The 15,746-nt window shown below is 38.1% G+C and overlaps 3 protein-coding genes across 6 annotated transcripts in view; 1 reads left to right on the forward strand and 2 right to left on the reverse strand.

Annotated features, from left to right (window-relative positions):
• LOC148166528 (transient receptor potential-gamma protein-like) overlaps positions 1-15,746 on the forward strand; it is a 129,063-nt gene that overhangs the window by 13,745 nt on the left and 99,572 nt on the right. For both annotated transcript variants that reach the window (XM_088048679.1, XM_088048680.1), the window contains exon 2: positions 5,327-5,369. The gene's annotated coding sequence lies outside the window, so the exon portion shown is untranslated. The remainder of the gene's footprint in view (positions 1-5,326; positions 5,370-15,746) is intronic.
• On the reverse strand, positions 9,128-15,161 carry LOC148166529 (uncharacterized). 2 transcript variants are annotated; one of them, XM_088048785.1, is made up of 3 exons: positions 14,990-15,161; positions 10,542-11,066; positions 9,128-10,496 (listed from the first exon to the last, which is right to left on the reverse strand). In XM_088048785.1, exons 1-3 carry the CDS (start codon positions 15,078-15,080, stop codon positions 9,178-9,180), a joined length of 1,935 nt encoding a protein of 644 aa, XP_087904911.1. In that variant the 5' UTR covers positions 15,081-15,161; the 3' UTR covers positions 9,128-9,177. The 2 variants fall into 2 exon arrangements, with proteins under 2 accessions (XP_087904911.1, XP_087904912.1); XM_088048786.1 differs by lacking the exons at positions 9,128-10,496; positions 10,542-11,066 and adding exons at positions 13,295-14,218; positions 14,265-14,723 and having other exon boundaries at positions 14,990-15,157.
• Positions 11,475-13,112, reverse strand: LOC148166530 (uncharacterized). Of its 2 annotated transcripts, none has more exons than XM_088048788.1 (3): positions 12,864-13,112; positions 12,423-12,686; positions 11,475-12,371 (listed from the first exon to the last, which is right to left on the reverse strand). In XM_088048788.1, the coding sequence occupies exons 1-3, from the start codon at positions 12,943-12,945 to the stop codon at positions 11,536-11,538; spliced, it is 1,182 nt and encodes a 393-aa protein (XP_087904914.1). In that variant the 5' UTR covers positions 12,946-13,112; the 3' UTR covers positions 11,475-11,535. The 2 variants fall into 2 exon arrangements, with proteins under 2 accessions (XP_087904914.1, XP_087904913.1); XM_088048787.1 differs by having other exon boundaries at positions 11,475-12,377; positions 12,864-13,111.

Raw genomic sequence — 15,746 nt, forward strand, 5'->3', positions numbered from 1 at the left:
TTTTTTTATAAATTTTGAAACTTTTTGGTTCGTCCTAAAAATAAAAATTTCTGAAATCTGCATCTTTTGCTGCAGAATCTTGAAATTTGAAACAATTACTCAAAGAGTTAAAAGTAGTAATCTCTATGAATTGCAGCTCTTTAGCGCCAACACAACCAAAGTTACAATTTTTTCTATAAAATTTTGAAATTTTTTCGATCGTCCTAAAAATAAAAATTTCTAAAATCCGCGTCTTTTGCTTCAGAATCTTGTTATTTGATACAGTTACTAAATGGGTTAGAAGTAGTAACATCCTTAAATTTCATGATTTTAGCGCCAACACAACAAAAGATACAATTTTTTTACTAAATTTTGAAACTTTTTGGTTCGTCCTAAAAATAAAAATTTCTAAAATCTGCTTCTTTAACTTCAGAATCGTAAAATTTGGTACAGTTACTAAATGAGTTAAAAGTAGTAATACCTATACATTTTAGCTCATTAGCGCCAACACAACCAAAAATACATTTTTTTTTACTGAATTTTGAGACTTTTTGGTTCGTCCTAAAAATAAAAATTTCAAAAATCTGCTTCTTTAACTTCAGAATCTTAAAATTTGGCACAGTTACTAAATAAGTTAAAAGTAGTAATCTCTATAAATTTTAGCTCATTAGCGCCAACACAACCAAAAATACTTTCTTTTTTTTTATAAATTTTGAAACTTTTTGGTTCGTCCTAAAAATAAAAATTTCTGAAATCTGCATCTTTTGCTGCAGAATCTTGAAATTTGAAACAATTACTCAAAGAGTTAAAAGTAGTAATCTCTATAAATTGCAGCTCTTTAGCGCCAACACAACCAAAGTTACAATTTTTTCTATAAAATTTAGAAATTTTTTCGATCGTCCTAAAAATAAAAATTTCTAAAATCCGCGTCTTTTGCTTCAGAATCTTGTTATTTGATACAGTTACTAAATGGGTTAGAAGTAGTAACATCCTTAAAGTTCATGATTTTAGCGCCAACACAACAAAAGATACAATTTTTTACAGAATTGTGAATCTTTTTGGTCCATCTGGAAATTAAAAATTTCTAAAATTTGCGTCTTTTACTTCAGAATAGTAAAATTTGGTACAGTTACTAAAAGAGTTAAAAGTAGTAATCCCTATAAATTTCAGCTCTTTAGCGCCAACACAATCAAAATACAATTTTTTTTACTGGATTTTGAAACTTTTTGGTTCGTCCTAAAAATAAAAATTTCAAAAATCAGCGTCTTTTGCTTCAGAATCTTGTAATTTGGTGCAGTTAATAAGTGAGATAAGACTATTAACCTCCGTAAATTTCATCTTTTTAGCGCCAACACAAGCAAAAATATAATTTTTTCTATTAAATTTTGAAACTTTTCGGTTCCTCCAAAAAATGAAATTTTCTAAAACCTGCGTCTTTTGCGTCAGAATCTTGTAATTTAGTACAGTTACTAAATAACTTAAAAGTAATAATCTCTATAAATTTCAGGTCTTTAGCGTCAACACAACCAAAAATACATTTTTTTTTTATAAATTTTGAAACTTTTTGGTTCGTCCTAAAAATAAAAATTTCTAAAATCTATGTCTTTTGCTCCAGAATCTTGTAATTTGGTACAGTTACTAAATGAGTTAAAGGTACTAACCTCCCTAAATTTCATTTCTTTAGTGCCATCACAACCAAAAATACATTTTGTTTCCAGAATTTTAAACCTTTTAATTTTTTAAGAATATCTCTGAATCCGGACCTGAAATTTGTTGACTAATGTAATCATTAGCTAACTTCATTACCACCAATGGAATATTTTAAAATTCAACGTCTCCCGAAGGCTGGTCACCTGAATTATAAAAAAACTCAGAGGGAAAGTTAAACGAAACTTACAAGTTCATTTGGGAGCTTTTACACCGAAAATCTTCTAGTTAACATAAATAAAACAGGAATTCGAAAACGAGTTTTTCCTACCTCATTTCGCACATGATCCGGTAATCCAGTTTTTCCGGGACTTTTCAATTTCGGAACGGACAATTTCCGGAACATTCAGATGCGGTCTGGGAAATATTCCTTGACGTTTTAACCGCGAACTTGAATAATTTGCAACTTTCCCATTTCTGGGGGCGGAAATGCACCACGCCACGCGGGCGGTTTTGCTTTCCACCCCCGTCTTGTTAAGAAAGCGGCTCGAATTTCCCAATCAACTTCTTTTTTTTTTAATCAGCTTTGTTTCGTTTTAAGAGCTTGTTACATTTTAATCAATGGCGCCGAGGGCGGCACCCTTCATTTTTAATTTATCTTGTTAATGTTATCCCCAAAACAGGCGGGTTTTGGGAGTAAAACACAATAGAAACTTCGAGGATTTACGGTGAAGTTTTTGATTTATTTGAAGTGAGAATGTCTGAGTGAAGCGTTTGTTTTGGTCGCGGGAATAAAAGTATCGAAAGACGACAAAGAAGGGGAGAAACTGGGGCAAATTGCACTCGCGCTAGTGCAGTTTTGTCAATGAACACACTGTCAAAAAGTCTGTTTACACTGAGAAAATTTCCCTAATGTATTTTAAGCTCGTAGCGTAAACACACATCAATTAATCAACATTGCAAATATAAACATCGAGGCAAGGAGAATTGACATTTACATCTATTTCGTACTTCCATGAAATATACATTTTCGGTTTTATGGAATTTACATTGGCGGCAAGTGCATGAAGTTAACGGCGGCATTTGCATACTTTCATTCTCTTTAACAGGCGGATTATGAAACATCGCCCGTAAAAATTTTACGGCGAAGAATTTTTCAAGTGCAAGAAACCTCTCAATTCCTTTGGCAGACGGACGTGCAATCTCCATAAAAAGCGAGTTTATTTTACTTCTAGTCCAGACAAAAATTTCAAAAGCTGGGAATTAGAAATATAGAACTTAATGAGTTTTTTAGATTAAGAAAGCATTGAGTGAAAATTTCCAGCAACTTATGAAATTAATCTTCTGCAAACTCTATTTCCTGGTACTTATTTTTTTCAAGAACTTCTAATTTTTGAGAGTCCTCAAAAGAACAGGAGGGATTTTATGAATATCTTTGTTGAAATCGTACAATTAGACTCATTTAGGTAAGATGAACCTCGGCAATTACCACATACTGTTAAAAAATAAAACTTTTTCATGCAAAATTAAAACTATAACTATTAACCACAGTTAAAACAATTACTTTTCACTAGTTTATTTGAAATAAATGCAGACACAGTTTTCAACTTCATTTTAGTCTTCATATCTGTCTTTAGCAACAATCAGTAATAATAAAGTTGGTCATTACCAATATTTAAAATTTTCATTTTGAAGACGAACTAAAAATTGTTATCACTTTCAATTAAATTCCGTACCTTCGTCAGATTTCATCCTAAAACTGTAAAATTTGAAGGTTTTATTACTTTAGACTTGTTAATTTACTGCTCTAAATTTCAAAATTTTAGAGCAAGAAATAAAGTTTTTAGAAATTTTTATTTTGAAGACGAACTCAAAATTTTCATCGCTTTTATTTAAATTCCGTAACTTTGCCAGATTTTATTTTAAAACTGTTAAATTTGGAGGTTTTACTACTTAAAACTTGCTAATTTACTGCTCTAAATTCCAAAATTTTAGAGCAAGAAATAGAGTTTTTAGAAATTTTTATTTCAAAGACAAACTAAAAATTTTCATGACTTTTACTTAAATTTCGAAAGTTTGTCAGATTTTATTTTAAAACTGTGAAATTTAGAAGTTTTACTACTTTAGACTTGCTAATTCACTGCTCTGAATTTCAAAATTTTAGAGCTAGAAATAAAGATTTTAGAAATTTTTATTTTGAAGACAAACTAAAAATTTTCATGACTCACTTAAATTCCGTAACTTTGTCAGATTTTGTTTAAAAACTGTGAAATTCAGAGGTCTTACTACTTAAAAACTTGCTAATTTACTGCTCTAAATTTCAAAATTCTAGAGCTAGAAATAGAGTTTTTAGAAATTTTTATTTCAAAGACAAACTAAAAATTTTCATGACTTTTACTTAAATTTTGAAAGTTTGTCAGATTTTATTTTAAAACTGTGAAATTTAGAGGTTTTACTACTTTAGACTTGCTAATTTACTGCTCTAAATTTTAAAATTTTAGAGCTAGAAATAAAGTTTTTAGAAATTTTTATTTTGAAGACAAACTAAAAATTTTCATGACTTTCACTTAAATTCCGTAACTTTGTCAGATTTTGTTTAAAAACTGTGAAATTCAGAGGTTTTACTACTTAAGACTTGCTAATATACTGCTCTAAATTTCAAAATTTTAGAGCTAAAAATAAAGTTTTTAGAAAGTTTTGTTTTGAACACGAACTAAAAATTTTCATGACTTTCACTTAAATTCCGTAACTTTGTCAGATTTCGTTTTAAACCTGTGAAATTCGGAGGTTTTACTACTTTAGACTTGCTAATTTACTGCTCTAAATTCCAAAATTTTAGAGCAAGAAATAGAGTTTTTAGAAATTTTTATTTCGAAGACGAACTAAAAATTTTCATGGCTTTTAATTCCGTAACATTGACAGATTTTACTTTAAAACTGTGAAATTTGGAGGTTTTACTACTTGAAACTTGCTAATTTATTGCTCTAAATTCCAAAATTTTGGAGCTAAAAATAAAGTTTTTAGAAATTGTTATTTTAAAGACGAACCAAAAATTTTTATGACTCACTTAAATTCCGTAACTTTGTCAGATTTCGTTTTAAACCTGTGAAATTCAGAGGTTTTACTTCTTTATTAGACTTGCTAATTTACTGCTCTAAATTCCAAAATTTTAGAGCAAAAAATTGAGTTTTTAGAAATTGTTATTTCGAAGACGAACTAAAAATTTTCATGACTTTCATTTAAATTCCGCAACTTTGTCAAATTTTATCCTAAAACTCTGAAATTTGGAAGTTTTACTACTTTAGACTTGTTCATCTACTGCTCCGAATTCCAAAATTTCAGAGCAAAAAATAGTGTAGACGTGAAACACACTTTTGTCATTTTGCGAATTATTCCTTCATGTTTTTTTTTGCCTAGACTAGAATGGCGAAATTTTCAGCTGGATGAAGGCCTCAACTCTTTCCAGGAAAAACCAGAAAACTAGTTTTGTGTACGAGCGCGGAAATGTCGGAAGCAGTAAATATCTCTCGAGCAGCTTTTGGCTGGAAAGCTCCACTCTTTGGAATTTCCTAACCTAATTACGTTGCTGTTTTAAAATTCCGTAACAAAACTGGAACCGGGGCGCTACCAACTTTGATTAATCTAAGCTGTTTTGAATAGTGGCGTCAGCAATGTTAATTATTTATCGATTCTATTGCAGTTTTCGGAATGGACGGATCATGACAAAGACAACCCGGATATCGGTAAGTTATAATTAATAAAAACGGGTGAATTTATTCCAGAGCTTGAAAATTTCAATACTCGGCGATTTGCATTTCTCCACTTTTCTTCGTCATTTAACCCCCAAACTCTTCTTCATTTACATGGCGTAAATTGAGTTATTTCACTTGCAGGACTCTTTCGTTTCGCCGCCTCTGGAAACTTGAGTCAATAAGGGAATTTATCGGCGGGTTTCGAAGAAAAGCTTAAAGTTTTTCCCGGTAATTAAATATTGGGAGTTTGGGTACAGAGTCTTGGGAAGTACATTAAATTCCTCTCTTGTAACTACATAATGGCGTTAGTTTGGGGCACAATCATCGTTAGGGTGCGTTTCGGTATTAGTTTTGAAATCCCGGCTAGTGATTCTCTAATTAGCCACCGAAAGCGAGCTTTCGCTGGAGGCGCGCCGTGAGGATAAATTGAGGAATTGGAGTATTAGCGACAATTATGGAACGCCAAATTCGAACGAAATAACTTTGATTGGAGTTTGGACGGCGATGGGAGTAATGACAGGAAGTAAATCCGAGGCTGAGGAGGCATTTTGTGTATTTTCCTAGACCGGATACAATTTTTCCCCAATCGAAGTTCTGTCAACGAAATGTGTCGAAATTCAATTCGTTTCTTACCTTTTTGAAACAGCAGGCGCAACTCTGGAAGTTTCACTTCACTTTGAACAGTTTAAGGGCACTAATTTCGTAGTTTCGATGAACAGCAACTTTTCTGTCAAAATTGGCAAATGTCAAATTCTGGGGGATTTTGACGACAACCTTGACATCTTAAAATCACCAAAGCTAATTCATCAAGATTCAAATAAAAAATTAACTAGCAATGTGGACATGGCAACCTAACCGAATGTACTGTCAAATCACCACACAGCACAATGTTGCCAACATTTGTTTTGTAAATTTCTCTACGCCGCCGCCGGACATCATTGTCCCCTAGATTTTCTTATTTTTTACCTATTTAAAAGTCAAATTTTTGTTTTGCAAAAAAAGGTTTTACTAAAATAAACAATTTTTCATTTATTTTTTTATTTTAACTCTCAAATCAAAATAAAGCATCTCTGTTGGGTTTTTTGGTTGGTCAATGTTGGAAACACTGTTATGTAGCTTGACTGGCTTAAAGTTGCGCCAAATTTAAACTGTTTTTTTAATGTTGAATAGTAATTTGATTCACTAGGCTGGAAAAAGTTCCTTTGGAAATGCGAGAAAAGTGTTTTCTAAAGCATTTTCCAGAGACAATTTTGACTTTTGTTATAAATCTGAAACGTCATTCACTCATTTAGAGAAGTTTCATCTGAAGAGAAACAGGTTGGTAGCACCGCTTTGAAATCAAACAATTGAAGATCAAAATCAAATGTCAAAATACCGTGTTTCTGTAAATTTTCCGAGTTGTTTTTACTTAGTCCGATTGCTTTGATTTTTGAAAGTCTCAATGACACAACTGTCATTCATGCAGTGATACCAACTAGCTAAATGAAATCAACTATTTTAAATGTCACGTTTAGCTGCCGAGACTTTGAAATGACAATTTTCTTGCCGCAATAATTTCCCTAGAATAGAACAAAAATCCCTACGCACCTTGATGTCTCAAAAATTCCCTAGAGTTGACAACTATGACACAGGACCTCTGTTGAGAGTTTTTGGTTGTTTATTGTTGGATACACTGCTATTTAATTTGACTGCCTTGATGTGGCGCCAAATTTAAACTACTTTTTTTAATATTAAATAGTTATTTGTTTTTCTACACTGAAAAATGCTCTCTTGGAAATGAGAGAAAAGTGTTTTCCTATAGTTCGTACAGTGAGAGTTTGAATGACAGAAAAGTCACTAAATCTACGCAATAAAAAGTGTACCATACGCGCGAAATTTAAATTAACAAAATAACCCCAGTTACTGACAACACTGTCAACCAATTTTGCGTAGGAATTTAGTGTTTTTAGAGATTTTGTAGCATAATTTGGTGCCAACCTATATGTCAACTGTCGAAATCTCCCAATCTCTCACCGGATATACTATAGGCATAAAAATTTGTGTGCCGACAATTTTGACTTTTGGTATTAATTTGAAACGTCATTCACTAATTTAGGAAAGTTTCATCAGTAGAGAAATAGGTTGGTAGCACAGCATTGAAATCGAACAATTGAAGATTAATTCAAATGTCAAAATTTCGTCTTTCTGTAAGTTTCGCGGGTTGTCTTTACTTAATTAATTAGTTAATTAATTAATTAATCCGTTTGCTTTGATTTTCGAAAGTCATTGGTTTCCACAACGACCCCCGAAAATTGACACAATTGTCATTCCTGCAGTGATGCCAACTAGCAAAATGAAACCAACTATTCGAAATGTCATGTTTGACTGGCGAAACTTTCAAAAGATGATTTTTTATGCAGTAATATCCCTAGAATAAAAAAAATCCATTATATTTCTAAATCCTCCAAAAATTCGTAAAGTTGGCAACTATAGCGCATCTCTGTTGACAGTTTTTGGTTGTTCACTGTTGGCTATACTGCTATATAGTTAACTGCCTTGAAGTTGTGTCAGATTTAAACTACTTTTTTATGTTTAATAGTTATTTGTTTCACTAGGCTGAAAAATGTTCTTTTGGAAATGCGAGGAAAGTGTTTTCCAAGGCAATTTCCAGAAAACAATTTGTGTCCCTACAATTTTGACTTTTGGGATGAATTTGAAACGTCATTCACTCATTTAGGGAAGTTTCATCAGTAGAGAAATAGGTTGGTAGCACCGCATTGGAATCGAACAATTAAAGATCAAAATCAAATGTCAAAATTTCGTGTTTCTGTAAATTTTGCGGATTGTCTTTACTTAATTCGTTTGCTTTTATTTTTGAAGGTCATTGATTTCCACTACGGCACTGGAGAATTGACAAAATTGTCATTCCTGCAGTAATGCCAACTAGCAAAATGAAACCAATTGTTCGAAATGTCACGTTTGACTGAAAAAATGATTTTTTTGACGCAGTAATTTCCCTAGAATAGAAAAAATTCCCTACGTTTCCAGATCTCTCCAAAATTCCGTAGAGTTGGCAACCTCTGAGGCATCTCTGTTGACAGTTTTTGGTTGTTCACAGTTGGCTAGACTGCAATTTAGTTGACTGCTTTGATGTTGCACAAAATTTAAACTACTTTTTTAACATTTTAAGTATCCGTCTCTAAATGCCTTCAAAATTCCCTAGACTAGGGAAAATTTCATTGAGTTGGCAACAGTGACCAAGCCCTCATGTCATTCAAACGATGAGTGGCAAAAGTGAAAAGACTCAACAAGCAAAACGTTAAAAAAACGAAGCGAAAGACTAGAGAAATGGGATAAATTGTTGACAGTTTTCACACGCTGGCGGGAAATTTAAATTTCACTGCTCCAAGGAATTTGCTTGGAGGCACGTTACAATGTCTGAAGCACTGAAAAATCTCTTATTTTTTCCTCCTATTTTTCCCACGACACTAAAAAAAATAAAAAACCGTTAACTCAAACATTTGTTCGCCATTTCCACTTAACCCCCGTTATTCGTTCCAATTTTCCGATAATTTCAAATATTATACTCCTGGCTTTCTTCGCGTCTCAACAAATCGAATAACAGCTTTCAAACGCAGAAAAAGCGATTCTTTTATGAAATCCCGGAACAAAGACTCCACGTGACTTCGACACGTCGCATAAAACATCCGCCAAGAAAACTTAAACCTCTTTCAGCGATGAATTTTTCATTTTGTAAGAGAAACACCATCTGATCCTAATTCCCGATTTTATTTACCTCCACCAGTGTTAATTTGCATGCTTATAAGTTCCAAGCGCTTTCGATAAACTTTGTAAGAATGCTGTTAGCATCTCTGAGGAACTCTTCGCCTTTTGTTGGTTCCCTTTTTGCGGGGACTGCTATGACTGCGACGCAGAAATCCGTCGCTGGCTCTGGAATGGAGCGTTTCCATTTCCAGAAAGTGTCGGAGGTAGTTGGAGGTGTGGTGGTACCACTGAGATCTGTCATGAGAGGATTGTTGAGGTACGTCATTCCACTTTGAGTGGTACCACATGTTACAGTACTCGTTTGATTGGTACTAGTACAATTGGTACTCCAGGTGGTTTTGTTGGCACACGCTGGAGATGTGATGTTGGCACATGGAATCGTCGCAATTAAGTGGGTACTATTGGCATGAGAGCACGTTGCGTTCAATACGATGGTACTTCTGTTGGCACACTGTGGAGATGAGATATTGGCACATGGTACCGTGGCAAGACAAGGGGTACTGCTCATTTCCAAAGGACAAGTCACGTCAACGATGGTACTAGTTTTGTTAACACACTCAATAGACGTGTTGTTCAAACACGGCATGATGGCGACGCAATGAGTACCATTTACCACGGTGGTACTGCCAATGACACAACTTGCATTCACGTGGATGCGATCTTTGAAGACGCACTCCGGAGACGTGTTGTTAACACAAGAGACAATTCTCGTGCAATTGGTAACTAGTTCTTCAGGACTGGTCTTCACGACGGTGTTGTTGACGTACTTAACAGCTCCTTCAACCTTCGCAGTGGAGACGCAGGGAATGTCCACTGAAACGGACCCAGTGGTGGCTCCTTTACACTCCGCCGCTTGGTTGTTTTCGCACGAAATGGTACTTTTCGTACACTTCGTTTGTCGGTTGTTCGCATCAGTACAATCGACGATTTTCGCGGCGGAGACAACACACATGAGGGTACCATCGCTGGTACATAAAGAAACCGTACCGGTGGGGCACACGCTGGTACTGTCGCCCACACAACCAACAATAGCGTTGGATACAACTCTTTGTTGTTTCGGTACTGAGTCCGCGTTGTGGTAATAATGATGGACGGTGTAATGGTCGTACCGTGGACGGTACCCATCATAAAACGAGTAATGGGAGTACGTCGGCGTTGTCAATTTCGCAAGTTTATAACCGATGTAAAAACCAAGAAGACCATCGCCGGTGTCCGTGTGACTGTAATGGTACGACGAGTACGTACGGTAGTACCCAGGGTGCTCATGGTGAGCCACTGGGATGGTATAAAAACCGGGATAATGGTAGTTGTAAGTGTTTTTGATGACGATTTTTTGCTTCGGGGGTTTTCCGCCTGGAAGATAACGGTACTATTGCGATGAATTGAGTTTTTACTTACCTTTTCCGGGAAGAGGTGGGAGTTGTTGGTACACCGGGTACTCTTTCTTCTGCGGTCTCGGCGTTGTCCAGCGGCGCGTTGTAGTGGTACGCCTAGGCGTCGTTGGCGGTCGTCTTGTCGTACCTCTGGTTCTGTCTGCTACCCAAAACGGCGTTGTTGTACGTCTCGTTGATGTCGTGTATCTTGGCGTCGTGTATCGCGTTGTAGGCCTAAGCGTCGTGGTGTGTCGCGTTGTGGGCCTAGGCGTCGTTGTCGTGCGCCTCGTTGTCATTGTCGTGCGTCTGGTCGTGGGCCTAGGCGTCGTCGTGCGCCTAGTTGTGGGCCTTGGCGTCGTCGTGCGCCTGGTTGTGGGCCTAGGCGTCGTGGCGCGCCTCGTTGTTTGCCTCACCGCCTCATGCCGCCTCGCCGTCGTTCTAGGTCTGGCGGTGGTCCTCCGAGTGGTTCGATACGCCAGAGCTGGTGGAGGCGGCGGTTTCGGTTCATCCACACTCAAAACCGGTTCGACTTCGCTCTTTTCATCTTCATCTAAAAAATAATTGCTTAAAATCCAGGCTGTCTCTACATAAAGATAATTGCAATAAAAATTCATTTTACGAGTCACTGGCTCTTAATTCTTGCATGAGCTGCTTCGATCATTTTTATGATAAATTTTAATCTGCGCTCATTAAACAAGCGAAAACTAATGGAAGACGACGCCAGAAATTCGGTTATTAAAATTTCAAAGTTTCAGTGTGGCTTACGCTCTTACGCAATACTTAATTATCAGGGGCAAATTAGACAGTAGCGTTGAAACGGTGCTTATTATATGCAGGAAATTGCTTCTAATTGCGACCCTTGTTATGCGGACAATGCAGAAGTTGAAAGCTGAATTTGCATATGAAGTTTCATGTTCAAAGGGCCGGACTGAGGGAACACGAACTGACAAGTACAATCACTAAGGAACTGTGCATTTATTTAATAACAAGAGATAACACTGTACATCTTTCCGTGCTACTTAAAGACCTAAAGCTGACTCTATAAAATTCTCGACTATAAACTTGGCATCCTTCAGAAACACCTCTCCTTTGGTCTCCTCCTTCTTCGCCGGCAACGCCACAATAGTAACACAGAAGTTCTGCGCTGCATCTCGTTTCCTCCTCGCCGGCATCGTAGTTATCGGATACTGCGTAGACGTCGTAGTTACCGGATACTGAGTCGAAGTAGTCACAGGAGCTTGGGTACTGGTAGTACCATTTTCCGCCACAATCGTATTGTTAACGTACTTCACCTCCCCGTGGACCTCCGCGTTCGAAATACAAGGAATACTAATACTGGTACTATTCTGATTTCCGTTCTTGCATTCCGGCGCCGTGTTGTTCACACACGCGATGGTACTAGTCACGCAATTCACCTGTCGGTTCTCCGTGCATGGTACCGTGGACGTGGCGCTCACCACGCACATCAGCGCTCCGTTGGTTGTACAAAGCGACGTCGTATTCGCCGGACAGATGGTGGTACTGTCACCGACGCAACCAACTATTGCGTTCGATTGTATTTCCTGTTTTTGCGGTACTGCGTCTTTGTTATGGTAATAATGATGGACCTCGTAGTGGTCGTACCGGGGGCGGTACCCATCATAGAAAGTGTAGTGAGAGTACGTCGGCGTTGTCATCTTCGCTAGGGAATATCCCAGGAAGAATCCCAGAGCGGTACTACCAGTGTCGTGGGTACCATAACTGTACGTCGAGGGGGTGTAGAAGTACCCAGGATGGGCTTGGTTTTGTACGGGCAGAGAGTAGTACCCGGGATAGTGGTAGTTGTACTTGTTCACAATCTTTATCTTCTGGGGACCTTGATCTAAAATTTGTTACAAATTCGCCACAATTTCATTAGTTTAGTTACCTGAAGTGTAAGTGGCGCCCGGTTTGGGGGGCGGCTGGAAGTTATTGGGGGTTTTAGTCGATTGGTAATAGTTGTTACGTGGGGTGGTTCCTGATTGGTACTGATTACGAGGGGTGGTACCCGATTGGTACTGATTACGACGAGTTGTGGACCCTTGTGATCTATAAGTACTCGTGTACGTCCTTTGGGTACTACTGTAGGGCCGGGAGGTGGCATGCGGGCGACGGGTGGTGTGGGGGCGCGATCCACCGCCCCCTCGTCTCGCTAAAAACAATCATCATTGTTTACTAACATGGTACCAACAGCTTTGAAGAGTGTGCGTGTGGTACTTACCTCTTTCAGTGGTGCAAGAGTGTGGGGTGAGATACACAAACACAGTTATTAGATGGTGCGAATTTTAGGTTATTTACAAAAACAGACGATTAGAAATGAGGTACTTACTGCCACCGTAACGCCCACATTGGTGGTACTCCAGAAGAGTCAGTACAATGCACACAATTAGAAGAATTTTAACAGCAGTCATGTGGATGGAAAGTTAAACCAAAAACCAACTAAAAGTATGTCGATGTTGTTGTGGTACCGCAAGAACTCTTTGTGAGATTGAGAGAGGTCAGCACCTGCAGAAGTGCGCACTGATTTGGAACCGGTTCGCTGGACAGGTACATATTTCCGATATGATTCAAGTTTGAACGAATTTTAATCGCATAAATTATGGTAATTGGCGGTGGAATCAAATGGTACTCATCCCAGCACTTATATGGTAACAAGGACAAAAACATCTTTTTTTTTGACGATTCGTGGACTTTCGATGACGCAAGAGCGTGTTTTTTGGAGCGTGGAGTGGTACTGCGCATTATTCCAATTTAACACGATTGTTGGTAAAACTATATTGAGTATATACAAACGGTACTTGTGCGTACCGAAGTTACAAAATGTAATTTCTAATCATTATCTTAGTTTATCAGAGGTCACGATGCAAGGTCGTTCTTTTTATAGATTCCACGCACTTTCCACGAACTTCTCTGCAATGAACGTTGCATCCCCTAAAAATTCCTCTCCAGCTGTTGGTTTTCTCTTCGATGGTAAAGCCACGATCGTCACACAGTAATTTTGAGCGACATCTCGTCTTCTTCGCAGAGTGGGAACTGTTGTCGTTGTCACAGTACTATTTGTGCTAGGCGGTACTCCAGCAAGAGTCGCATTCTTTGGAATGATCGTGTTATTAACAGTCTTCAGATCTCCGTAAATTTCCGCTTTTGAAATACACGGGATGTTAATAGTGGTGGTACCCTGACTGTTCTTACACTCCGGCGCCGTGTTGTTGACACAAGTAATGGTACTAGTGACACAATTGACTTGACGGTTGTCAGTGCACGGTACTGTCGAAGTTGCGCTAGTGACGCACATGAGAGCCCCGTTGGAAGTACACAGAGATGTGGTGTTAACCGGGCAAACGGTGGTACTGTCACCCACGCAACCAATAATAGTGTTGGCTTGAATTTCTTGTCTCTGTGGTACCGAATCTCTGTTGTGGTAGTAGTGGTGAACTTCGTAATGGTCGTACCGTGGTCGGTACCCATCATAGAACGAATAATGGGAGTAAGTTGGGGTGGTCATTCGACCCAGACCGTACCCTAGGAAGAAGCCCAAGGCGGTACTACCAGTGTCGTGGGTGCCGTAATGGTAATACGAAGGGGTGTAGAAGTACCCTGGGTAACTATAATGGGCCATGGGTACGGAGTAGTACCCTGGATAATGGTAGTTGTATTTATTGACGATTTTTACTTTTTGGGGACCTAAATGGGAGAGTTTAGTCTCGATATTGTTTAGTACTGTTAGTACCTGAATAGGAGCCGCTTCCGTGAGGGGGTCCAACAGGCCCACTCCCTGGTCTTGGGGGTAAGTTATTGAACCCTGTCCGAGCAGTGGTGAAGTGTCTTCGTGGGGTGGTACCACCAAAAGTGGAGCGTCTTGTAGTACCACCAAACGTGGAGCGTCTTGTAGTACCACCAAAAGTGGAGCGTCTTGTAGTACCTACATAATTTGGTCTTCCAGTGGGACCCACAGGACGCGACTGGTACTGAGGGCGAGCAGTACTAATTCCAGGACGATATGATTGGACAGGACGCGACGTTACAACACGCGATGGAGGCTCATAGGCTGGAGGGTTTGGCCGCGATGTGTAAGTGCGTGGAGGAGAACTCGGACGCGGCCTGTAACTGTTGTAGGAAGGACTAGGGTGGTACGCTGGGGGGTGGTACGCCGGTGCTCGGTAGCCGCCTCCACGACTGCCTCCTCGTGCTAACACAAAACTTGAGTTAAAGTTGTCTTCAAATGAAGAGTTAGAAGTAAAAATGCAAGCGCACTTACCTTGAGTTAGCAAATTTAGAAAAGCACATACATAACCACATGGATGCACATATTTCGAACTGATTAAGCGACGCAAAATGTGCCATACATGTGGGACACACTGTATGTTTAGTACTAAGAAAGGCTCAAGGCAGAAAAATAATTCTTGCGGTTACGTAACAAAAAATTAGCAGATAAATAGAGAAAATGGTACTTACAACCCCCATAGCGTCCGCACTGAACCCCCACAACTGTTAAAACCACCAAAAGAAGAACGCACGCCCTTATACAGCCCATGTTCGAGTGCATTTAATCGTCCTACGTGAACGACGATTTTATAATTGCGAGATCTGGCGCAGTACTACGAATTAACTTAAAGAATCGTCGGAAGAGGTCAGATAATAGCCTGATGATAATATTCCCAAAGTTGTTACAAATAGAAACAGTGGCGTGCGCAGCGGGGTGGTTAATTGCCTAAACAGAACGATTAGAGGTGATTCACTGGCGTAAACAAATAAAATTGAGACCGCCGTGGTTTTCCGATTACTGGAGAATCCACGCCACTGGCATGAATCAGAAGACGTGGAATTAGCCTTACGCACAAACCTTGGAAATGAATGAAAGTTTGCTACGGTACTACTTTGAAAATGTTTGTTGGGCGTGCGAAATTCTAAAATTTTAGACCAAGATATGTAAATGTCAGAGAATTTTATTTTCAAATGTGATAAAAACCAATCTAACTTTTGTAGTTTTAGCGATACACCAATGAAATTTTAGGACGGTACTACCTTTGTAGCGTTGATTGACTGTGCCAAATTCCAAAAAATTAGAACAATAACGAAAGATTTTAGATATTTTTATTTTCAGGAACTAAAAATATTGTCACCGTTTATGTAAAGTTATGTAACTTCGACTGTTTTAACGTTACAACAACAAAATTTTGCGAAGGTACTACTTTTAAAATATTTACTAATT

Source organism: Gnatocerus cornutus, unplaced genomic scaffold (genome assembly GCF_029298725.1).
Source record: "Gnatocerus cornutus isolate USDA-ARS CGAHR unplaced genomic scaffold, icGnaCorn1.1 ctg00000023.1, whole genome shotgun sequence".
NCBI lineage: Eukaryota > Metazoa > Arthropoda > Insecta > Coleoptera > Tenebrionidae > Gnatocerus > Gnatocerus cornutus.